We start from the raw sequence: 25,512 nt of genomic DNA on the forward strand, positions 1-25,512 counted from the left end.
GCCTTTGGAAGTAAGCTGTCCAGTTCCTCTCTCGTGTGGTTTTTTTTTGTTTTGTTTTGTTTTGTTTTTAGGGGACATGTCATTGTCTGAACATTCCTGTGAACTTCTCTGTTCATTCATGTTCATCAGAAAAAGAGAGGAAGCCTACCACTGCCAGGTTCTCTTTTTTTCTTCAGGCTGAGTAATAATTTTTCTCGTAGAAAGAATCGATATCCTATGATTATTGTCTCGTGATTTTGCCATGTCAAGCAGTGAGTCTCCAAGGGATACTCTGCTCCTGCTGATGAGTCCATTTGGCTGTGCACTGTGTCAAATAAAGGTGTTTTGTGGCCCTCTCACGAGGCCCTTGGGAGGCTTTCAACGCCGCTGACTGAGTAGCTAGCCAACTGGGAGAACAGAACTGGCGGCCAGTAGTTCCCATACTATACATAGAGTCTCTTGCGGTCATTTATATTCTGCCTTAGCCAGATGCTGGCTTTTTCCCATGCTTCATTTTAAAACTTCTTCTAATCTGCAACCAAAGAAGCAGCCTGGCCCATTTTTTAATTAGAATCTGAAAAACACTATTTCTTACGAGTTATGGAAGAATTCAGTCTTGGATCCTGGCTGTAAGAATGATCCCCTTTCTTGAAGGAATTTCGTCTGCTGCAAACCACCTTTGATGCCAGCCTTCCTCTCTGTCCTTCTAAGTCAGTGACCTTTCAGCTGCTTCTGTTTCCTGGAATTAAAAAGAAAACCATGACTGTGGTCACATGTGACTTGAAACCGTTAGGCTTATTCGCCCCTAACGCACACAGGCTGTAGACGGAGTTAGAGGTAACACTTAAGCTCTTCCGTAACAGGCTAGTTTGACTGATTGCATGAAGGGGTTGGAGCAAAACGGCTTTGAACATGAGGTTGCTTTTGAAGATGATCGAGAAACTTCAGCTCTTGCAAAACATGTCAGCAAGGGGTTCATCAGGGGCTAGGCAGTGCAATCACATTTCTCCAATCTTCTTGTGTGTGCTGGGAACCCAGACTGCAAGTTTTGACTCATCAAACTCTAATGCCAGAGGTGGGGCAAATGTTACTGCTCACTGGGCTTTCTCCCTGGGACCAAGCTGGCCAGGCAGATGAGGCCGTTGATTCTTACCATAACCCCTACCCGTCTGACATCCTCTGTCTCAGACGTGGTTTTCTCCTTCCTAGGGCAGAGAGAGTTCCATGCCTGCATGCAAAATGCTCTGTCTGGGTTGGACGATAGCACAGACATTCTTTCCCAACCATGACTTCTGTTCTCAGACGAGAGATAGCAGCAACCTTATTCTGCCTGCACCTTCTACTCCTAGTTAAAAAAAAAAGCAGGCTGCAGGGGAAGCCGCATACGTGAACCTCTCTGAGGCCAGGTCAGATGCAGGGGTCAAAGATTCTGCTCCCCTGCTTTATACAGGGACTGTCTTTTATTCCTTTCCATGCCCTAAAACCCATATTGGGAATGGTTGCCCCTGTGTTCTCTTATTCAGAAATGTGAAAAGTGGGTAGAAGAGAGCAGGAGGAACACATCTTTTTTTTGGTTGATGAATTTCTACAACTTCTAGGGCAAAATGATTGTAGGAGACATTTAATGATTCTAACAGACCAAAAAAAAAAGCTGGAGGGGACAAGCTTGTATATGTTAGGTTGTACACATTGTGGTTTAATGCAAAAGTTTCCTGACTTAAAGTAGCATGTGAATGTGGCCATCATCTGCCTCCAAGTGTGTCTCATGACTGCTCTTCAAGGATCTAGCACTTTTACTTCCCTTTTTGGCCATTTCCTTTCTTAAAACATGTTAACACACGCAACTCAGAGTCATGGTTACCTGGAGTTTTGAGCAGAAGGACATTCTTGAAGATTAAATGATTTTCTGTCATAACATCATGTAATCACCCAAAGTGGAAGAGTTTGCTTTACCACTGGGAAGATGGAGTCGAGTGATGACCGAAGGGGTCCTACAAAGCCCTGTTCTAAGATCCTTGATGGGGCACGAATGTAAGAAGAGCGCTGCTGAATCGAACCCAAGCCCTTGCTGGTCTCACTGCGCGCCCCCCCCCCAAACGGCCTTGTGGAAAAAGCCCACAAGCAGGAGAAGATGGCAACTGCACCCTTTGTCTCACGTTACCCAGCAACCTGCTTTTTCTCATACAGGAAGTAAGGGGAAAGAAGTACATTTCAAAAAAAAAAAAAACTTTGAGAACTTCGTAACCTTCCTTACCTCTCGCTACAAAGGGATCTGAATCTGCAAATATAATGAATCATTGGAATTGGACTCGCTGGCAGGAGATCAATATATGTCTTCCTTACCAAGGCTGTTCAGAATGCATTGAGGGCAATCCCTGCTTCCTTCTCTACCTCTCAAAGGAGACAGATGTGAGAACTGTTCTTTCCTGTACTTTGATATAGATATAGATATATATTTTCCCCTGTTTCCCTTTCTTGTTGCTTGTCTGGTCAACTTCACAAACCTCTGCTATTTGGAACAGATTCTTAGGCTTATTATATTCAGCAGACTCTGCCTTCCTTTGAGAAAGCGATTTTTTTTTTGGTAGGTTCTCCTACAACTGTGCCTGCAGATTTATTTATTTATTTATTGTTTTCATAACCATTACAGTCCCGATAACTAGGATTGTCCAGACTTGAGCATAGCTGTATCAGGGCACTCATATATGTACTGTAGTTTCCATAGTCCTCTGGTCCTCCTCATGAATACAAAAGCAGTCATGTAAAAAAATTTTCTCATGAGTCCAGCTGATGTTCAGAATGGGTGTGGGTGTCTTAATTTTTTATACAACTAGCCTGTGTAGTATATTAGATAAAGTAATGAATTAGGACTCAGGAGACCTGAGTTTAATTCCCGGCTCAGCCATGGAAACTTACTGGGAGTGTGGAACGGTAGAACCACTTCTTTAATATCTCAGTTACCTTGAAATTAAGAATGCTGCAAGTCAGTTTCAACTCAAAGGCACATAAAAACGACAAAGCCTGTAACTAACGTGAACAGAATTTTCTGCCCTGCCTAATTTACCTCCTCACAGTCCACAATTTCAGGTCTTTTTTCTCTGGTTCAGAGACTCTTGACACTGGAAGTAAATCTGACCAGAGAGAAAACTGTGGGGAGTTCAGACAATCCCTGTGTGTAATCGGGAGAGGTGGGGAAGACTGATTGGGTCTCCTTCTTGAATATCCCAAATTAACAGTAATTTTTAAATGTTCAGTGGAAGGAGGGTGTCAATATTGGGCTAGATTTTGGCATAGTCAGAGACGTGTGGGTTTCATTAAGCCGCTTCCATCTTCTCCCTTTGGGAGTTGGATTCATCCTCTTTCACTTACACGCATCTAATATTTCCCCCCCCCAAAAAAAAACAGGCATTAGAATTAGTCCCGCATTGCTCCCCTTTTTGTCAGCTAATTTGGATTTAGCTTTTAATAGAAGTTGTTTCTCAGGAGAGCCAAAATGGATGACGACAGTACGTAAATCACTTCTGAGAGTTCAAAGTGCAGTGTCCTGCCATCTTCACAACCGTTCTGTAAGACAGAAGTGTGTTAATTGTCTGCCATATTACAGTCGGAAAAAGGTCTTCATCTGAGACCAGAGTGGAAGCGAATGTGCTTCCTGGTGTGTTCACAGCAGAGATGAGATTCGGGATTGGGGTTAGGAATGTACAGCTTTGTAGCGTTATGCTTTATAGATTCAGAATTTCAGGGCTTTTTTTATTTTTTAATTTGGGCACTGAGATTTCATGAGTTGATACACTCAGATATTGGAGCTTCATAAACAAGAGGTTTTTCCAAGAGTTCACAGCACCTTTTCGCTTCATGTGCCATAGTCAAATGCTCACTGGACCGCCTACATTCTGTTTGAAAAGGTCAATAGAGAAACAAGTGGTAATTCATGTGCCGGAGATGCCATTAATTCTATTCTCTCCTCTCTGGACTACATAGCCTGTAATACTGCCTTTTGTAAGAGAATGGAGTCCTCAATTGAAAAACTTAGCTCCCTGTGCTGATATTGTTTAAAGAGAGAAGAGAGTCAAGTTTTGAATCTTTGCCTCTTGTTAATGGAACAAAATGGTTGCAATGTGATGGAAAGTTCTCATATTATTGGGAACTGAACGCTTTTATGTATTAATTCAGTAGTTCTACTAGTAGTGTTTTCTATCTAAACAGTGTGAAACCAAGTCCTCATTAACAAGTCATCTCTGCTGTTGAATGGATGAAAGATACGACCCCTCAATAAAGCATTGTCTAACGAATTGTTTTATATGAAATGTATTCCCCACCCCCATGTGGGTAGTTTTATGAGCACTCTTTTCTAAAAATGGTGCTTCTTGTATGTGTCTCGGTGTGGAGACCTGCTGGGAAGAAAACGTATTCCTAACAGCTGGATAGCTCTGTCGTTGATCCAGAGCTTTGGAATTTGATTCCTCCACTGGACGTCTTTGACAGGGATGGGATTTGATGATCTACAGGGTCCTTTCCAGCTCTGCAGTTCTATTCTAAGATTATTATTAAGATTGTTATTAAAGCACTTATTATGCTTTGTGCCAAAATGAATACATCCACAGATTAAATATATGATTTGATTAGATCAGTTGAATGTGTGAAGTATATCAAACTAGATTATGAAAAAAAATTGCCTTGTGTTTTACAGCTTCTTCAGGAAATTACTGATCTTGGAAGCAGTTTACTACATCATTTCAGAACAGGTTGACAAATTACTTTTCACATATTGTTCAGCAACCATTTTTAAGGTTTTCCCTTCAAGTCTTGCACTCTGCTGTGTTCAGAATTTCTGGTTAGGCTAATGATAGGTAAAGGCCCTCCCCTCTAATCTCAGTTCAGAGTGAGGTTATTTAAAGTAATTTATCCCTGGTCCAGAAAACCAATCATCAGATCATTTTATTTCCAAGCCAGTTTTTGAACTGCACCGCCCTTATTTTCTCAACGACACTTTTAGAAGCATAAGGGCACCCACCTCACCCCCATCATGGAGAACTACTGCTACTGTCTTTTTTCTCAAAACATACTAGGCAGAAGGAGGGGTAGATGGGAAACAAAACCTTGTGACTGGGCCCTCTCCTTCGCCCTCCTGGCACTGCTCTGACATCAGGACCCTAGGAAGCCATTGTTTCCAAGGCTTCGCCTGTCTTTGAGAGGCACCCGCTCTGTGGAATGTGCCTAGTTCATAGGTATTCCTAGACCTTGCAGTGGGGCCTCTTGGCCAGCTGATAGTCCATGTTGGTGGGAAAGCATTGAGGACACATGTCAGCACATTAGGAAAGCGGAGGTGCCGTGGAAGCCCATTCTGAGCTGGTCCTGGCAATGGAGGAAGAGAGGCGGAAGACGTACCTAATCCAAGGTGGGGTTGAAGGTCTGTGTCACCCTCTTGCAAGTGTTCCTTGACCTGGGCACTAGAATATTGTTATCAGAGGAAACCCTTTTTGCCTCCTTGGGCCCCCGTTCGCAGAAGAGGTAAATAATTGAGATAAATAAATAATCAAGCAATAATTGATTTAAATTTGGTGTTGGGGGCAGTTCATGTATTCATTAAAAGGTAGAGTTTAAAGCCCGTGATGTCTGACTTAGCATTACAAAGCTGTTGTTTTGGCACTGCTGCTCCCCCCCCCCCAATGTGCGACAATGCTTAGGAAATAAAATTGTAAACCACCATCTCATAAGGTGCATGCATCTATGCAGTTAAAGTAGTTATTGGACACCAGGATTGATTCCACTTTCCTTTATTACAGTATTTTTGATGTTATACGGAAGGGAAATGGAGGCAGTTTTCACTCTGATAATCCTTGTAGGGCATCCGATGTCAGAAAAAAATTTAGTCCAGTCATGTCCAACTCTAGGGGGTGGTACTCATCCCCGTTTCCAAGCCATAGAGCCAATGTTTGTCCAAAAACAGTTTCTGTGGTCACTTGGCCAGTACGACTAGACACGGAATGCCATGACCTTCCCACCGTGGTGGCACCTATTTATCTACTTGCATTTGCATGCTTTCAAACTGCTAGGTTGGCAGGAGCTGGGACAAGCGACGGGAGCTCGCTCCGTCACGTAGATTCAATCTTACAACTGCTGATTTTCTAACCTTGCAGCACAGAGGCTTCTGTGGTTTAACCTGCAGCGCCACCACGTCCATTGAAGTTACTTGCCAGATTAACTATCTCAGATCTTGTTGAAAATCTCAGGTACATAAACCAGGGTTCCTGCTTCACCAAAGTCTGAAGCATCATGGCGAAGTCACCTGACTATCACTAAACCCATGTGATTTGGACAAACCAGAGAGGCGGGCAAGGCGGAATTCATGCGGCTGATTTGGAAACGGTAGTTAGAGTAGGTAGGTAGCATTAGAGATGTGCTGTTCCAAAGTGCCCAAGCCAGTAGTACTTGAACGTTATACAGGGCTTTGGGCTTTTTTCTCAGGAAGAAGGGCTTGGATATGAGGAGATCCAAAAACAGGATGAGGATCATTCCTAGGTAGTGATTGTAGCCTTAGCTCAGTACGGCCCAAGTGGACTTGCTGTGTGTACTAAATGCATTCTTCATGTTTTTGCCACTAACCTTCTCTAGTCAACGGAAAGCTCAGTTGGGCTCACCCCAAAGAGAGGCAGGCCCGTCCTTCCTTATTCTGGCTTGGTCTGTGAGAGAATATGAACAGAAGAAATGGTTTGGGAAGACAACTTGAGCCTAGGTGAGGAACGTAGACGCATGTAGTCCATTCTTAGGAAGATCTTTAAGTGCTGATCACGGGGGTGGCTTTGCTCTGCTCTTCTCATCTCTACCTGTGGAGGAAATGTTGGTGCCTTTTTTCATTCCATATATCTAACCCTGATGTCTTCCAAGGCCACCTTTGCTAAATGGCATCTTCCAGAATCCTCTAGCATAACTCATTGGTGGCATTCTGGAAGATGCCATCCAGCACAAGGTGGCACGCACCAGGTTGGGGGGAAAGCTGACTTGGGCTCAGGAAAAAAAAATATTGCAATAGAATTGAAATCAAAGTGCTATCACTGAATAGTGTCTTCCTGTCACCTTCTTAATAGGTCCCCCCCCCTCACTGATATAAAAGTTTGTACTTTCTTGTATTAACATAGTTATTAAGATATGAGACATTGTACGGCATGTTTCATTTTTAAAAATATATATATATATATATATATATATATATATATATATATATATATATATATATATATATATATATATATATATATATATTTGTTAATCATCATTGCAGTAATGCTTTGAAGAACTTGTAATTTCTATCCAGAATCCATCTGAGTCAAACTGTTAAAAGGCTTTTGCTGTTTGAGCCTGACTAAATAATATGTGTCCCAAGAATGCTGACTGAATGTGTTTCTGCCAGGATTGTCTGCAGGATAACTTAGTGCCTACAGAACAATATAGTATATAAAGGATCTAGATAGGTGGTTGTCTTTTCTTAACCACGTGCTCTCCTGCCAGAGGTCAGCCTTTCAGTTGGTGGAGTTTTGCTGTTTATAGCTAGCGTTCGTTACAGTAGCATGAAAAGAGGAACAATAATTCAGAGTGTGCGTGGTTGGTAGGTCCTGCCTCCTGTGTCACCCACAGCAGTCCCAGTTCACCACCAGAAGGCAGGACTGGTCAACCACTTCTAAATACTTTGCAACTAGGAGACCCTGAAAGGGTAGCCGTAAGTCAGGAATTCACTGGCTAATTCATAATTCTCATTTTATTTCTTCTTCCTAAAGCGTACAGTTAACCTGTAAGTGCTGAAACTCACCCAGCAACCTTTGAATCTTCAATTATTTAATTAAACCTCTAAAACATGCTCCAAACCATCCATTTCTGAGTGATCTGTTAGAAAATTTGCTGGCCAAATATTTTATAGGTGCATTTTGGGATCTGGCACAGGTTAAATAATATTTAACAGGAAATAAAGGTAGCACTAGCAGTGATCTAGCTAAATTTTAAAATACTAAAATAAATGCTCAGACTTCTTCATGCATTGGAATATTATCGTTTGACATTGAAAACTATGCCATGGATCTTGTGAATGCGTACATTCTGCAGTGACATTATAGGAAAAATCATATCGCTTAGTGTCAGATATTTACACAGTTTTAGCCAATCTCTCTGTCATGCAGCTCTAGATAGCGTATTTTAGCTAGCTCTTGATCTGACATTAAATGAACTGTTTTCCAAGTATAAAACTACACATACATGGAGACGTACTTTTTAAAGAAAGGGGAGTTATTTCATGACAAGCTAAAGCAACCTGTGTATCAGATGATAACTGCCAAGAGTTTACAGAAGAACGACCTTTGAATTAAATGCCGTTCGCTTCCATGGGTACTCCCCAAAATTGTCACGCCAGGTAATAGATAAGACACAATATTGGTAGCACAGAGTTTAACACTGGTTCTGATTAACCACGACACGCTGTATAATAGAGCTTCTTTCTGGGTGCCCAGTGAACATTGGAATGAAGATTCCATTGCCTTTGAGTTAGTCTAGCATAAACCGTTTTGCTTCCACCAAGCTCCAGATTTAAAAAGTAGGTGCCTCATGCCTAAATTAGATGATAAAGCCAATGCAGTATCATCTGCATAAAGGCACATTGGAGCCTTTTGATTGCCAGTTGTAGAACATGAATTGGCACATCTCTATACGCCAGTAAATGGATATTGTTTTCCCATGGAAGGTAGGTAGGATTGCTGTGTCTCGTGTTGCAATACATTTTATCTCACAACACTTCCTTTTACATTATTTTAAATATTATTTGTGGTACAGTAATGCCCCCTTTATCCATGGAGGAGCGGTTCCACAATCTGCCGTGGATATCTGGATCAGTGGATACAAGGGATCTCTGTAAACAAAATATAAGGGATCAGGATAGAGGCCATGGGTGGGGTGCTCTTCTGTGTTCTATATAGGGCTGTAGCAAACTGTGGATAAGTGAAAACGCAGATACCAGTCCTGCAAATATGGGAGGCCTATTACAGTGGTGCCTCACTAGACAGTTACCCCGCATGACAGTTTTTTCGCTAGACATTGACTTTTTGCTATCGCTATAGCAATTTGCAAAACAGTGATTCCTATTGTTCGCTGGACAATGTTTGGTCCGTGCTTCGCAAACCAATTTTCTCTAGACAACGATTTTGACAGCTCCCTCCGCGCTCACAAAATGGGAGTTTTCGGGTCCTAAGTTTCGCAAGACAGCTATTTAAACAGCTGATCAGCGGTTCGCAAAGCGGCTTTCCTATGGCCGATCTTCTCTAGACAATGACGATTCTTCCCCATTGGAACGCATTAAACAGGTTTCAATGCATTCCAATGGGGAAATGCTTTTCGCTAAACAATGATTTCGCTAAACAGCTATTTCAGTGGAATGGATTATCATCGTCTAGCGAGGCACCACTGTATATACCCTATAGAATGTTGGGAGATAAATATTTAAAATCAAATATAGACATGGTGGCAACTGAACAACCCTCACTTTCCAACGAAGGTTGCTCCTCAAGCTCTCCGGTTCTCAGACTTAACAGCTTCTTGCAACGAGTTTGTTTGAGGCTCAAAAGGTAAACTTGCTGTAGGTACGTATGTTGAGCTGAAGAGGCAATAGGTTGACTCACTTGAATTGTCTTGTGAATCCCGAAGACCACACTACGTTGGTATCTCCTGGAGGCAGTGGGTTGCTGGGCCTCTCCCTTGCCTTGCCTTGCCCATCCCCTCCATTTGCCCCAGCAGGAGTATGGTTTACGTTGTCAGCATCAAAATGTGTTGTGGTTGAAAATTTTCATCACTGCGTTGCAAATACTACAAACCTGTTACTGTAAAAGAGACACAGCTTCATATCTGGGGTAGTGAGAAGGTGAGCGGATTTTAATCAGTGCTCTGAAAACATGGGAAAGGTTGCCAACATTTTAGAGAGGGCAACAAAAGAGTGGGGTGGCAGTCCCTTTCCCAGCATTGTCTGTATCCAGAATGAGTATCCATTACATCACAGGAATTCCATGTGGTTTTTCCTTCCATGATATTACCTCTGTTTCCACTGGCAGTTAGTGTGCCATAGCAGGGTGTGTGCCAGTTCACAATACAAGGCATAGGAAAATGTTTTTGCTTTGTTTGATCTCTCTCTCTCTCTCTCTCTCCCTCCCACCCTTCCACACACACACACAGAGAGAGAGAGAGAGAGACTGTTCTTTGCAGATTTAACAATTCCTCATGATACTGTATAACACAAGGACTGTCGGCTTGGCTGCCTTCTTGATAACCCTAAATTAAGATTATTGCTGCTGGGGATTCACTAGGAAAATATTGACGGACAGTGTAACAAGAATTCCCTCTCTGCCTGTTATCGGCTGTGGGTCAGTTAAAATCTAGCAGTGGAAAAATCGATAGGTGTTGACGTGAGCAGACCTTAGCTGTCTAAGTTAATGGCTACCTTCAGAACGTTACTAGTTCCTGTCAAAGTTTAGGGAACAGGTGAGCCTTCCGTAGATCTTCAGTTGCAGCTGCTTCGGATTAAATTATCGAGATTCAAGGAATGTCTTGGCAGATATAATGGCTTAAACCAGAAGGGGTTTTACTTCTTGGCAAGGGCTCAGAATTAGCAGAGCAACCCTGTTCTTCATTAAAAGATAAGAGCCCCCCCCTCCCAAAAAAGAAAGACTTGGAAGGTTTTTTTCTCTGGAAGGACAGAAGGTTTTTCTGTTTGATCCTTTCTTTTGCCAGAAAATGAGTTAAACATTAACTTTCAATTATGCCCTCCGCATGTCAAGCCCCATCTTCCATGTGTCCTGGCCAATAAGATCTGTGTAAACCTTGACCCATTTCACCTTGCTTGGGTTTTCGTTGGCAGCACTGTCATTGTGCTGGAAGGCGTGCAGTATTGCTCTGAAGCAAGATTTTATGGAGGATCTGATTAATAGTAAGGTTTTTGTGATTCTTTTGAGAAGGAGCAAGTCTGAACTAGGAGATCATGGATTTGTACAGCACAAAGCTCAACCCTGCGTCCATTACCCACTGCATTCCTACAGCAGAATTAAAATGTAAAGATATGCCCAGACTATCAGTTCAGACATACAGCGGTGCCACGCTTGACAAGGATAATCCGTTCCATTCAAATCGCTTTTAAGCGAAATCCTCATCAAGCGAAATGAAAAAGCCCATTGAAACGCATTGAAAACCACTCAGTGCGTTCCAATGGGCGAAATACCTCAGCGTCCAGCGAAGATCCTCCATAGGGCGGCCATTTTCTGGTGTCTGTAATGCGAGGAATCCGTCCTAAGCACAGCGGGGAGCCATTTTAAACAGCAGGCGGCCATTTTGAAACCCGACGATCATCTGCTTTCTGATCGTCGTAAAGCGAAAAATCAGTTCCCGAAGTAGGGAACCAATCATCGTGAAGCGATTTTTCCCATTTAAAACATCACTTTGCGATCGCAAAAACGTCATCGTTAAGCGATTTCCTCATCCAACGAGGTAATTGTCAAGCGGGGCACCACTGCAGGGTGTTTTCATATTAAAATACTGTTTAATGTTGTTATGGTGGAGAGGGTTCCCTACGTATAAAAATGCTAGATCAATTTTCTTTCCAACATTTTTTTATGTGTGCAGGGTGGATTGTGTCAGCCCCGCAGGGAAGAAGCCAAATGCATGTCTAACCCCACATCCTGAAAGCAATATGATCTAGGAAGAAAATTAACCTTCCTTCCTTCCTTCCTTCCTTCCTTCCTTCCTTCCTTCCTTCCTTCCTTCCTTCCTTCCTTCCTTCCTTCCTTCCTTCCTTCCTTCCTTACTTACTTACTTACTTACTTACTTACTTACTTACTTACTTACTTACTTACTTACTTACTTACTTACTTACTTACTTACTTACTTACTTAAGATCAGGTCTACTCTGGACGGTTTACAAATTTAAAAACAATTAAAACATATATATATTCTGTTGAATGCATAAATTGACACTCCATCTTACCTATTTGGATGACAGCTTCTTCGGTAGTCAGAATGATTTCACAATGCAAATACTTGCAGTCTACCCTGTCTTCAGGGTGGGTATGGAAAATATTTGTAGAATGACGATTTCCCCTGCTGCTTCCAGTTTCTCCTAGCTTAAAAAAAGCTCAGAACAGCAGGTATTTCAGGTTTCAAGGAAGGAATTGTGCACTTGGTGAAAACAGCAAGCAGCGACTGAAGTTGGTGATATTTCAGATATGGATTGGACCTTGAAGCCTTGTTGAGATAATGTCCTCAGTTGGAAATCTTAGAAGAGCCAGATCAAGGCTTGAAAGAGGAGAGCCCTTGTCCAGAATAAAGAAATAGCTAAATAAAAGGCCAGTCGAACATTTTGTTCAAACAGTAGCCAACCAGTGCCAAAAGCCAAGTTGGCTTTTGGAAATTGACTCTGCTTATTGGGCATCTTCCAAAATAAAAATGTGTCACTGAGATCTAGTAAGTGGATCTGGTGTATTGTTTCCAAAAAATATATATCTCTTTTGGCTCCTCCTGTAGCGACGAATTCTGGAAGCTCCTTCAGAGTCCCCCTGTGATGGCAGTGAGTCTGATATTAGCGTGCTTGATTAGAATAGGCTCTCGGTTTTCTCCTCTTTTCACCCCCTTTTCATAATTATAGTTGTTTCAGCTACACAGTACATGGGTTTTTAAATAAGACATCATGTTAGGTGTCACCATCTGACTTCCACGAAAGCCAGGATGGTGAGAGATGCTTTATTTTACAGTTCTGTACAGTACTGTTAAAATATTTTGGTCCAACGGAAATAATGTTGGAACCGGGATTGTGTGTAGTTTGTGTAAACTCCTGTGCCTGGGAAGCCCACGTTTGCTTGCTGCTGCGGGGTTTACAGAGGAACCCAGCCATTATGCTTGTTCAGATTCCAACTGATCTCCCGGTAATAGTAATCTTTAGCATTTATGAAGTGTTTCAAAGCATTCGGTAGGCTTCGCATAATCTTTTAACAGCTGGTGTGGGAGGTTCACGTGTGGTGGCAGGAGGAGAGAACAGGTGAGGCCGCGAAGCGTATTTGTGACAGAGGCAAGATTCAAGTCAGGATTTCCAGATGTGCTATTCAGACTTTCAGCCATGGCACAGTAAGAGCGGCGTTTCATCAGCTCTCAGTCATAAATTTAAAAACAAATCAATTAGCTTTCCTTCTGCCTTAAAAACAGGTCTATTTTTACCACCAGGCCTCCCTCTGAAACATGATTTGAACAGCTTACCATTCAGTTCTTTCAGGCGTGACCATATTTTGCATAGCTTATGTTATAAAAAGGAATGGGGGTGGGGTAGCAAGTTTTTTATTTTTTAAAAACAGGGCTGGGAAGCCCTGACTCATGAGTTCTATTTTTGTCTGTGCTACTGACTCACTAGGATCATCCTACAGAAATACCGAACGTTGTTGTCTTAATTTATTGTAAGTAAAATTAAGAGAGAAAAAGCTATTTTCTTCAAACTCCTCCTCCTTAGCGTATTGTCACAATTTTTAAATACTTAGAATTCAGGCAGTTTCCCAGTTAATGAAATCTGCCTTGATCTATAAAGTTCATTTAATTGATGAATCACTTGACCAATTACGAGAAAGTTTTAAGTCTTAAAAATAGCTTTCCTCCTTCTTTCCTGACCGATATCTTTAAGTGTTATAAACAGCCAGGGACTTTTATGTCTGCAGAGTTTTCCCTGTAATCCGTTATAAGACTTTTATACTCTACAGACATTAGCCTGGTTTAAACATCACAGTAATCCCTGCTTTATTGTTACGTGCACGAGTAGTCTTTGGCTCAAATGCAATATCCTCTGTTCTTTCCAGTTCTCTCGAAAGGAAACCAGAGAGTTTTTTGTTTACATTTTCAGTTCACCAAGGTTTAGTATAACATCCAAGTCCTAAGCTGTGGTTAATTTTAACCATAGTTAATATTGAACAATAGAGATTGACACAAGTTGCTAGTTCTGCGTTTTGTGCTGTTTGTTTCTGGGGTTTTTTCTGCTGGACGAATGTTCAGCATTTCTCAGCCCTGCCTCCTCTGGCAGGCACCCACTGAGAGGCAGCACCTGAAGGATGTGGGGCCTGGAAGCCAGGTCTCTACCCCTGAGCGGGCGCCTGCCTGAGGAGGCAGGGGTAGGAAGCGCCAAACATGTGTTTGGCTGAAAAACAAACTGGGATGAACCGCCAAACCAGTTGTGCCCATCTCTACTCAACAGACTTTGTCCACGTACAGACATAAGCCTGAATGCAGAAGGTCAACACTGGAAGTAAAATATAATATCAAACATAGTTCCCCTGTATCCAGCATTCTAATAACAATAGCATATGTTTCTCCTGCATCTTTCGTAAATTTGTGGAAAAGCGTGCTGAGACTTGATGACACTGTCAGGGTCCTTGATATTTTAACATCGGTCCCTCCAATACACATCAGTTAATTTGTAGCCTGTCAGTTGAAGTGCTTGATCTTCATAGCAGTCTGGAACACTGAACTGACGCTGCTTGAATACTGTAGTTTTGTTCGGTGTTGCAGTATATCTTTATATTTGTTCGCCCTTCATTTTCACAATCAAAGCAAAAAAGGGGGCAGGGAGGGAGTGCTTCTCACTTCATAGCTGCTCTGGAAGCTGGTGGGGTGGTCTGAGTCTCATTCAGGTAGCATGCATGCAGGGATGGCCCTTCATCATAACTTTCCCCTCTCTGCCCTGAGGTTTCTCAGCGTGTAACTCTTAAGAATGGATTCTGGAGATCCTGAGTTTTGCTTGCAGTGTTGCAGCATTTTTAATTGTACCAAATGAAGGAGCATTTGGTTGTGGTGGACCAATTTAGCCCCTTCCTACCTCCAAAGCAAAAGCAAAAGCCCTACAGAATGTCAGAACCAATACAGTGGTGCCTCACACAACGAGCGCCCCGTCGAGCGATGAATTCGCTCTACGAGGATGTTTTCTTGATCGCAAATGCGATCGCATACCGATGGCCCCTATGGCCGAAAATCGCAGAGCGAAGGTCGGTAAGCGGTTCGCTTACCGACCTTCGCTTTGTGCCCCGCTGATCAGCTGTTCGGCGGCTACAAAATGGCCGCCGGAAGCCGCAAAATGGCCTCGCGCAGCGTTTTCGCGCCCTCGTTAAGCGAGGGGAGGGCGCGAAAATGGCTGCCAGCCATAGAGGAACATCGCTGAACGGTGAGTAAAGGAGCCTTTTGAGAATTTCTCGATGAATTTGGGAGTTGTTGGGAATTAAAAGTTCCTGGCATTTTTTTTCCTGACTCAAAGCAAAGCTTATAATTGCTTGGTTCTGCCACAGAACAAGTGTGACAACATTTAATTTATGGGTGGTTGTGCTATGATTATAGAAAGCCTCTTCCATCGGTACACACACACACACACACACAAATCAGAGAGAGAGAGAGAGAGAGTTCCATAAATATCAGGCTATTTATACATATTACAAGAGTTAAGTCAACAGTGCTATGTATAAACTTGAGGTGAACAAAGTAGAATGGACTGGATTAGGACACTTTGGGTCAGATAATTGCAAAAACGTTCTTCTCTCAAAAGGGTAAATTCAGAAGGAGCAATATGGCTTTAATCGTGGCGTGAGACACAGGGCAGGCAGTTAGGGGGCTATAACACCCTCAAGGAGCAATGCTTGACCAGTTGAGTGGGAAAAGTAACTCTCCATGTTTGTGAACTAAGATGAACTCATATACTGTATAAAATCAGTTTTATAATATTTGATATGTAAATGATAATAGCACTCTTTATTACCCCCCCCCCCAACATGGAGAGATATACCGCTGGGACAGAACACCATTCATATTTCAGAGGGTGAAAAGTTAAATATTGAGATACAATGAAAGTATGGAAAAAGAGCTTGTGAAATTTTGATATGAACAATTGATCTATTTTTGCAAATCCATGACACTTTTAATATTCTTATGTTAATCTCATCTGTTTTGTGGTGTGTTTTGTTTTCTCTGATCTTCAGTGTTTTTCTAAGTATATTTTTAAAACAGATTTGACTGCTTTATTTACTCATCTTGATTTTGGCAGGTCACATACATGAAATCTCAGAAACGGTTAAATTAAATGCACGTTGATGGTCCTACCATCAAATAGGTATCAGTCTCAGTGCACGTCATATAGCAGCCTTGCTAAAGTTGATCAAAGATGATACTGGAGATTACTTGGTGTGTTTGCTCGTGCCTCTTCTGAGTCACATTATGGAAGAAAGGTGAGGGTATAAATGTAGCAAATAAATATAATAAAATATTGAAATGCAGTATAATTGATTGCAAGGTTTACCCATCAATAGATATGCTGCTCTGTGAGTATTTAGACACTATTTGCATGTTCAGAAACCAGCTAATTAATGTCACAATTTTGAAAGGAGATTTTTCTGGGAGGAAACTTAGGAATAAGTGCTCATTATACCAATTATACATGTATTCCTCTCTGTTCTTCAGGTTTGTGCTACATCCATCCTCAAAATAAGATACTTACATTTCCTTTCAAATATTTTACATTTGATGTTGATTTCAGGGTGTTTTTTTTCTTTTCTTTCTGTAGCTAAATCTGCGCTGCGGCAAAGAAGTCTGCCTTCTTTAGCAGGAATATGGTGCCGCTGAAGGTTGTCTCAAGTTCACAGCTGTCTCACCAACTAACCATTTCTCTGTGACACAAAATGCCTTGCGCAGTTGAGTTTCGAGCCACATTGCAGGACCTCTTTACTGAGCATGCTTAGATGCTCATTGTTTTGGTCAACGCCAAGAGCTGCTGTCCAAGACATTCTCCCCTCCTTGCCCCATTTCTTTCAAAGCACCCTTGCCGAACCCAGTGTTTTTGGATCTGTTCATCTGCAGCATGCATGATCTTGAATCTCTCAAGGGTACCAGGCTTTTTCAAAGTGTCTTGCACAGTAGATCTGCTGTAGCTTGACTGCTCTGCTAATAGGACAGATGGTCTGTAAAACTGGGTTTCTCCTCAGAATGGAGTGGAACGAAGAGAAGAATTATGATATATTTGGCCTGTGTATACAAAGTAATTGTATACAAATTGTAGAATGTCAGAGTGAAACAATGTCTTTCTGAGGAATGAGGATGTCAGTTGTGTGGTTTTGGTGAAAGAGGCCGATGTATTCATCCTTTTGAGTGAAAGTGTGACTGGTGTCCAGATTTTTTTGAATACACGTCCCAGAATTCCCAAGGTATTGTGGAAATCCATAAATAAACATACCTCTAATTGTACATAAAGGGGACCCCAGTGTGGTGTAGTGGGTCGAGTAATGGATTAGTGCTCAAGAGACTTGGGTCCGGATGCTGGCTCCGCCATGGAAACTCAGTGAAGATGAGCCACTGGTAAAAGGAAGACTCAAGAAACCCGCACGGTTAGGATCGTGACAAGTTAGATCCGACTTGTCAGTCTACGACAACAACAGATTTTAACTATAAGTAAATGTTTGGGTGAAGAGCAGCTGAGAACTCTTTATTATTATAGCCAGATGCCGGTTCGGTTGTGCTGTGTCCCGTCCTTGGTGTTCCCACGACTGCGCATCAGTCTCACTCCCGGTGTTGTTCTTCTTGTCTCCGCAGTGCCCTTAAAGATAGCCGATTCCCCCCAATGACGAGGGATGAGCTGCCAAGGCTTTTCTGTTCAGTGTCTCTACTTACTAATTTTGAAGATGTCTGTGATTACTTAGACTGGGAGGTAAGTCGTTCATTATACAAGGAGTTGTTGCTCTGTTGGCCGCCATTTCTCCATCATCCTTGTTAAAGCAGTTGAGCAGCGGATGTCTTGAAATCAAGCCTTCTGTTGGGGTCTGTCAGGTTATGTAGTTCACGGGCACCCCATAAGCCTATGCAGTCACTTTGCCCTCGGCTATCCTTTCCCCACAACTGACTCACCCGACCATCCTGAAGACCCTTTTCCTCACTCAGGTTCTAAACCCACGTTTGACCTCTTTCAAATGCAGGGGAGGGCCATATGGTGGATCGCTTCCCATACCAAACCAAGGAGGGCTGGCAGATTGGCATGCGTCCATTCAAAAATAAAAACGAGATGTCAGGGAAGAAGTCTTCAAGCCAGGATTTCTCCCTGATGCATTTGTTTCTAGTACGTGTCAAACATTTCTGCCACTCAGGAAGTGGTACAAGCTTACTCGCTCAGTGGGAGTTAGGGCCTCAGAGAGAGCTTTGACGGATTGCAGCCGACGTGTTCTTGATTGTCATAATAAAAAGAATCACGCAGGCAACACAGAAAGAACAAAATAAATTGTCCCTTGTCTCATTTGTTCCATATATATTATGGAAACAGCAGTACCCACACACAAGCAGTTATTAAAAAAAATACACATGGTTCTTTGTGAGCACGAAATGCCTGTTGAACAAGAGAGATTGTTAGTGTATGTTTAAGTCTCCTAAGTGTATTGAGCAATTTGCAGTGGGTGTTTCAAGAGTCTTCTGAAAAGGTATCACTTAACGACAATAGCATGGATAGGATCATCACGAAAAGCCAGCATTCTGCTTTGATAGCCGCCAGATAAGCAGGAATACTGGATTTTGGAGGGTGGAGGGACAGTTCCTAAGAAAGTCAACAATTAACACACCCTTAATTTAACCCTCATCACATTTAAAATATGCAGTCTTTTAAGCCTCTGCTGTGCTTTATAAGTTCCCTGAAAAGATTGTAAATGATATTGAGGAATAGAAAGTGTGAGGTAATACTAATTAACACTCAGGAGGAGGAGAATGTCCATGACAGATGATTTAGAGAGGCTTCTGATCGCCTGAGTTTTTATGTTGTAAGTCAGAACCCCCTTTGTGGTTCTTCTTTGAAAACAAAGCAAACAATATAAGAGATATTTACATAATATGAATAGGTTTCCCTCCCCCCTCCCTGCTACAATTCTGTACCTCTAGAAATTCTGATGGCTGTTTCTAAGCTGTAAAAAAGTGCCATTTCTTGGTTTTATTGCAGGTATTCCTCTAACAACTTCATCCATTCACTATGCACTTTTGCCTGTGACTTTGCAGGCTTTGAGTGGGTGCTCCATGTGGATAAACTATGGCATGGTCGCGGCAATTTATACTCCCTTTTCACGCTGAAATAAAAATAGGGCAAAGATTTAGACATTCTTTTAAATAACAGTAATTAATGGCAAAACAGGAGACGGGGTATTCTTGGAAATGGCTTTTTAAAGCAGTCCTGACAGTTTACAGTAGTCAAGTTACAGATACAGGACTCTTACAGTATGTCGCAAAGAATACAGTTTTTTGAATAGTAGCCATGTGGATTCAGATCTTGTCAAAGTAGCTATTGCTTCCTTCCATTTAGCACATAAATTAGCAGAAATGAAACATAACTTAAAGCCAGCTTATAACATTTTCTCGTGTACATGATTCTCTCCCCCCCAAAAAAATACATTACCAAATGAGTGTAGGATGTATAACTGTACTGGGGAGCAGCAGAATGTCTGTCAGGCACAACCAGCTTCAGATGACCGGGTAATAAAAACAATAAAAGAAATAAAGGTCTTTCTATATCTGAGTGCCTGCTGGTTATCCTCTCTGATCTCTATTCAGAGCACTTGTTTTTGGAGAAAAGTTATCCTCTGTTTGTTTTTGAATCTTTAATTCCTTCTGGGAGTGTGGGGGCAGGGGAAAGGTAGTCAAGGAAGGGGGTCAGTCCAGGACCCGTGGCCGTAACTACACATTCATTGCCTTGTCAGACTAGCTTCTCTGAGGTATATGGAAGCCCACCTTCCCTCAGCTCTCCTCTAGAAAAGTCCCGTCCAAATCTCCCACTTTTATTCCACTGGGCATATTTCCAGCTTATGGACGAGGAAAGTCAAATGGGATGAAAAATAGCTTGAAATGTTATTTATATGAAGTACGAGGGCACCATGAGGCTGTTGATGATCTTGTGGGAGCTAATCCAGCAATTTGCTGAAATGATGCAAAACTCCTTCACCATTTGGAGTGCTGAGATGTCTCTCCAGGCTGCAGTGGTTTGCTGAGACCCAGCAAAGTTAAAGGTTGGAGTTTATTTCACCTGGCGAGTAAGCCCGGGTTCTTCCGGTTGAGAAGATTGACGTCTTTAGTGCAGTGTTTCCCAATCTGGGGGTGTGACCCCCAAGGGGCTCGCAGAGTGTTTTCTGGGAGGTGTTGTAGCCCTTGCTAAATAATTTCTTCCTTGACCTTTCAGAGCAGGTTCTTAAAATTAGCATGTACTATATGTGTATGTATGAGAAACAGGTCCTTTGGGGAGAGAAAAAAGCCTCTAGTTTCTGAGAAAGGGACCACTGCACTCCATTAAAAATGCCTTTTCATGCAAACGTGGCAGCAGGGTCACAGATTACTAGGCTATTATAAAAGGGGGTCGCAACTCGGGGGAAAAAATTGGGAACCATTGCTTTAGAGGGTGCAAATCTGGAAAGCTTTCGTTAAAATAAAAAAAAAAAAAACATTCAGGCATGGGAACAAGAAGAGAGGAAGGAGTGAATTGGCTGCTGTTAGCTCCCCGTATGGTTTTTCAAATTGCTGCTATTTTCACCTATTGTTTCAATTTAATTTGCACATTCTTCTAGCTGCTTACCAAAAGGACTCGCTTGGGACCAGAAAGTGCTAGTGCAGGCCTTTCATGTCATCTTCTGTGGCACAGCAAATGTGTGATTCCACACTGCGCTTCAGCTCACACTTGGGGGTGGGGGCTGTAACGTGGAGTGGGCACATGGCTTGATCATGCCGCTAGCATCAGGAGCATCATCATCTCTTGCTCTCCCTCCCACAACCTTTTCCCCTTCCTTAAGATTGGTCCCCACCTTAATCAGGAACGCAGATCTCTAGAATCTGAAGCATCTCACAGGATTAAAGAAAACTACCGGGCCATTCATGCTTTGTTCAGAGATGATGATGAGCTGGCTGCATAGCCAGGTGAGGCTCACCTCCAGATTTTGGGGGCGCTCCCCCTTTCCAATCATAAGCTGCCTACCACTCTTGACCAGTGCCTGCGATGGGTTCCAAGCTCATTGCTAGCCAAGGAAGAGGACGATCTGTGTCACAGTCTCTAGGGATGTGCTAACAGTGGCCCTAGAGAGACCCACACCCCGGTAGACCCTTGGCTGGATTTGTTATAGCTTTCCGTGGCCCATTTTCCAGCTGGGACAGGGACTGGAGTTTGGATGTGACTTTGTCTTTGCAAATAGGAAGGGTGCTTGCTTGCCGATCATTTCGCTGACATCCAAACAGGCTTGCTTGTTTTTGTTTTTTCCTAGCCATTGGTATGTGTGTGAGAGGGCATGGAATTTTGATTTTCTCTTTTCTCTCGTAACATTTCCAGATCCTTATTCCTTTAAGCACAGCTGGCCCTCTCCCTAAACTTAAAATAGGTAGCCCTTCCAAGTCAGAAATTCTCAAAACTGAGATTTCTCTCTCTCACTCTCTGTCTCATACAGTCACAGACATGGTACTCTTGTCTTTCTGCTCTTAATGGCTGGCAAGATGTCATGTTTTCAGAACCCCTCTCTTTCCCTGAGTGTGTTGTAAAGACGCCCTGCAAAACCATGATCATTTCCTTTGGTTGCTGAGCACCCTGGGGGGAGAATCAGAACAGCTGGTCGTTGGAAGATTCCTGTTCATCCCAGGACTGAACCAGTGAAGGTCCCAGGAGACACATCCATAGGTTGTTAAGGCTGAGTGCGCAGGATGTTGTGAAAATTGAGGACGGGATTGCTCTTGTTGGACAGTCCTGTCCGTCCCCAAGCAGGTTCCCCTGGTGTTCTCTCTGTAAGTAATCCTAAGTTGTGGTGTTCTCCTTTTAATAAACTCGTCATGTGGTGCCTAAGTTTATGAAGAATGTATTGCAGTTCTGTGCTTTGCTGCAAAGCTTGGGAAACGATTCTTCCGTATGAGGTTTCACCAGTAGAATCAGACCTGTGTTGCCACAGGTGGCTGAAAGAAGTAGCAGCTTCACAGCAGTGGACATACACTTTATTGGAATAGTTCTTCATGTATATTACATCAGACTGTCACCCCTTACTTCTCATTTGCAGAAATTAAGGGTAAAGCCTGGAATTTTGTCCATAAAGAAGGTTGAAGATGATAGAGCACAGGTTCAGGGACTTGGTTTACTGGTATGAAAAATGCCTTATTATAGAAAAGTAGGTTCTCAAAGAGTTTTAAAAAGAGTCCATAGTTCAGTTTTTTTCTAGAAAAAGTTTTGTTTGACCCCATTGACCCCATCTTTTCCAGCTTCAGCCCCCTTTCCTGAAGATGTTGGTCCTAACCTCAGTCATTCTTGCTGTAGTCACATAGGTCACATTAATCAGATTACTCTAATGCACTTTACACAGGACGGACTGCCCTTAAGACAGCCAAGAAATTTCATTTGGTCCAGAATGTGCCACCAGGATTACGTCTGCAGCCAAAGGAGTGGACTATTTTAGGCCAAACCTTTACCAGCCTTACTGGTTGCCAGTTTGCTTTCTAGCTCAGTTCAGGGGGCTGATTTTGCCCTGGTAAACCCTTTAACATTGGGACGTGGTGGCGCTGCAGGTTAAACTGCAAGGTCAGAAGACCAGCCATCGTAAGATTGAATCGACACAACGGAGTGAGCTCCTGTCGCTTGTCCCAGTTCCTGCCAACTTAGCCGTTTGAAAGCAAGTAAAAATGCAAGTAGATAAATAGGTACCACCTCGGTGGGAAGGTCACGGTGTTCCGTGTCTAGTCGCGCTGGCCACGTGACCACAGAAACTGTCTTCGGACAAACGCTGGCTCTATGGCTTGGAAACGGGGACGAGCACCGCTCCCTAGAGTCGGACACAACTGGACTAAATGTCAAGGGGAACCTTTACCTTAAAGCCTTTGAAATGGCCTGGGACTGTGATGTTTTAGAAATCATCTTTTCCCTGCAAGTGAATTTCACTTACATCTGGTAGATGCACAAGAGAGCCATTTCTGTCAAAGCACCCAGAATACGGAATACGGATGTATAGAGGGCCCCGCAGGTCCTGTTCTCTGTCCACTTTTAAGTCAGCCTTGGAAATGTTCCTGCGCCAGTGCATGTTGTCAGAGGGACACCCTGTTTAGTCTGCTGCTTCCATCACATCAGATTTGCATTTAGTTGTTTTATACTGCTATTAGCTGAACACGTTTTTGGAGAGTGTTTTCATTTCTGATACTGAAAGCTGTCTTGAATATTCCACTACAGAAAAGCAGTATATATTCATGGAAGCCTGATTCCAATTGATACATCTTAATGAGAGTAGGCTTATTAAATCATTGAGATGGATTTAAGTGTGGACTCCCTATTCAGCACTTCATGGGTCCGCTGTAGCTGAGACTAGCTATTGGATACAAGCCCATGAAAATAAATATACAAGTAGACACTGTCAAGTTTGTTTATTGCTCTGTAAGCCACTCTTGAGAGCAGCTAAATAAATAAGTACTTGTTGACTAAATAAATGAATGCTTAATTGAGTAGAGTCAAGGCATCGTGAATACACCAACCTTCCTTAATTTTTCTGTTTCCTTTGTGACCTTTTGCTCGTTTCCTGCAAAATTCTGGCTTTTGAAAGGAATAAATACATCAACCTCACAGACAGGTGCTTAGACCCTTGATTCTGCAGAGGTTATGTACATACAATGGGGGGAAATCCTCAATACTAACTCTCTTTTGCATAATCCTGAAAGAAGTAAAATTATACATCGGCTTCGAAATCGTTGTTTGGGATCAGTTTGTTATCACCTTGCCATTTCCTGCCCCTGCAGTTCACCCTGGCGGTTCTGCTGAATCTCTGGGCCATCTTCCAACACCAGCACTTTTAGGGCTGAACGTGAATCTCAGCCCACAATGTTTCCTTGGTTGACGTTGATTGCTCTCATTGAGAGACCTTAGGCAGTTATGTTCTGTTTTTTTAAAAAAACATTGTTTCGTAGAGGAACCAGCTCAGACTGAAAATAAAAACTAGCCTCTGGAGACCAGTTACGTTATACATCAGCTGTTGCATGTTTGAATTATTAGCGGCTTCTTTGAGAAACAATTCATGGTTCAGTTTCACAGACAGAGACCAGCTTTGACGCATAAGAGCATTCCAGCCATTTCCCCCAATGCAGTATAATCTGGATGACCCCCCTATATAGCATTGCCTATAAAGAAGTGCCCTGTGTCAACAATAGCTGTGGATTATTGAAGCCTCCCGAATCTGGAAGCCTGTTGTCGGACTGCTAGGGGTTTCTTCAGAGCCAGTTTCCTGGCAGATCCTTCCCCCGAGATGGACAAGAGGGATGATGCGGAAAGGAAAAGGGTGGGTTGGTGTGAATGAATGGCCACTGATTATTAAATTCATCCTGGTGTCAGTACTCTTAGACCAGAAACTTCTGTATACACCTGCGTGCAATGTACATTAGACTTCAGAAGGATAATTAACAAGAGTGCTCCTTCTTACCCTTATGGTGATGTGACAGTGAAAATAACCTTGTGTGATACCATAAAATATACTTTATTGTGTTAAGTGGGTGTTCAGCATCACTTTTCTGTGCTTTTGTCAGTCTGAGTCCCCCCCCCCCGAGAAGAGTTCAGTTCTTTTAATTTCATTTTAATGGAAATATTTGTGTGTGTGTGTGTGTTTAACCACCACTTTCCCAGTCACTTTATCAGTAAGTGCAATGAATGTTACAAGGATAACTAGCACATATAGATTGTGAAAACTCAGGTATACTTAATTAGGGTGTTCTTGGCATTAAATCAAGTGTAACACATCTCTCTGAGGCAATCCTAGTAACAAAACCAATTAAATTTTGGAAGGAACTTGGATTCAAACCTTAGGCCTTGTGCCAGCTATATAAAAGCTACAAATGCTTTCAGTTTAACCTTTCATGGAGAAAAAAAAACCACCAAGGTTGTCTCCCTCGCTTGGTAGGAACCCCCATGTTTTAATTCTCAGGGTGACCACGGAGCACATTATGTGAAGAAAAACTGGTATGTTGTGGGTTTTTTTGCTCTTATTTCTCTGTGGCGAAGACTCAGTTCTGTCTAAATAAACAGAAAGTGGCCCACGTTCGGTGGTTCCCGAAGGTGCAGGCGGCTCACGGTTCCTGCACGCATCTGATGTAAACCCCATAGAAATGCTGTCTCCCCGCCAGTTGTATAGGTTTCTGTTTGGAGCGTTGGGTGTGCAGGTGGCTCTTATACCCCTTTGCAGGAGTGAGGGTGTCATCCTGTGCCTTGCCCTGAAAAAGAGTTTTAAGCCGGAGGTGGGTTGCCTGGCCGGACCTTTCCTCACAATGCTTTCTCATCCATTGAGTTCTCCCAAGCTGGCTGGGCCACCTGTTGGAATAGGGACTGGGTTCTGTTCTAATGCTTTGGTAAGTCTCTGTGTATCCCCAAAATTGTGTGAGTTGTTTCGTTTTGTTTTGCTCAAGCACTGAGGGTAGGAGCCTCAGCAGAAGTTAACCTCCAGTCCCTTTTGACCTACGGCAGGGCCAGTAGGCTCACGAAAGTTACATTAA

General features: G+C 42.6%; 1 protein-coding gene and 1 long non-coding RNA gene across 9 annotated transcripts in view; one reads left to right on the plus strand and one right to left on the minus strand.

Moving 5' to 3' along the window:
* Window positions 1–25,512, plus strand: part of AMMECR1 (AMMECR nuclear protein 1) — a 99,303-nt gene that overhangs the window by 66,762 nt on the left and 7,029 nt on the right. For all 8 annotated transcript variants that reach the window (XR_013538797.1, XR_013538798.1, XR_013538799.1 and 5 more), the window contains one exon: window positions 17,599–17,713. Coding sequence is in view for 2 of the 8 variants with exons in the window: in XM_078380781.1 (XP_078236907.1) it covers window positions 17,599–17,713 (115 nt within the window). In the remaining 6 variants the exon portion in view is untranslated. The remainder of the gene's footprint in view (window positions 1–17,598; window positions 17,714–25,512) is intronic.
* LOC140702271 (uncharacterized) lies at window positions 656–12,092 on the minus strand. Its single transcript, XR_012081383.2, has 2 exons — window positions 11,987–12,092; window positions 656–718 (listed from the first exon to the last, which is right to left on the minus strand). It is a non-coding gene; the product is annotated as an uncharacterized LOC140702271 (long non-coding RNA).

Source organism: Pogona vitticeps, chromosome 11 (genome assembly GCF_051106095.1).
Source record: "Pogona vitticeps strain Pit_001003342236 chromosome 11, PviZW2.1, whole genome shotgun sequence".
NCBI lineage: Eukaryota > Metazoa > Chordata > Lepidosauria > Squamata > Agamidae > Pogona > Pogona vitticeps.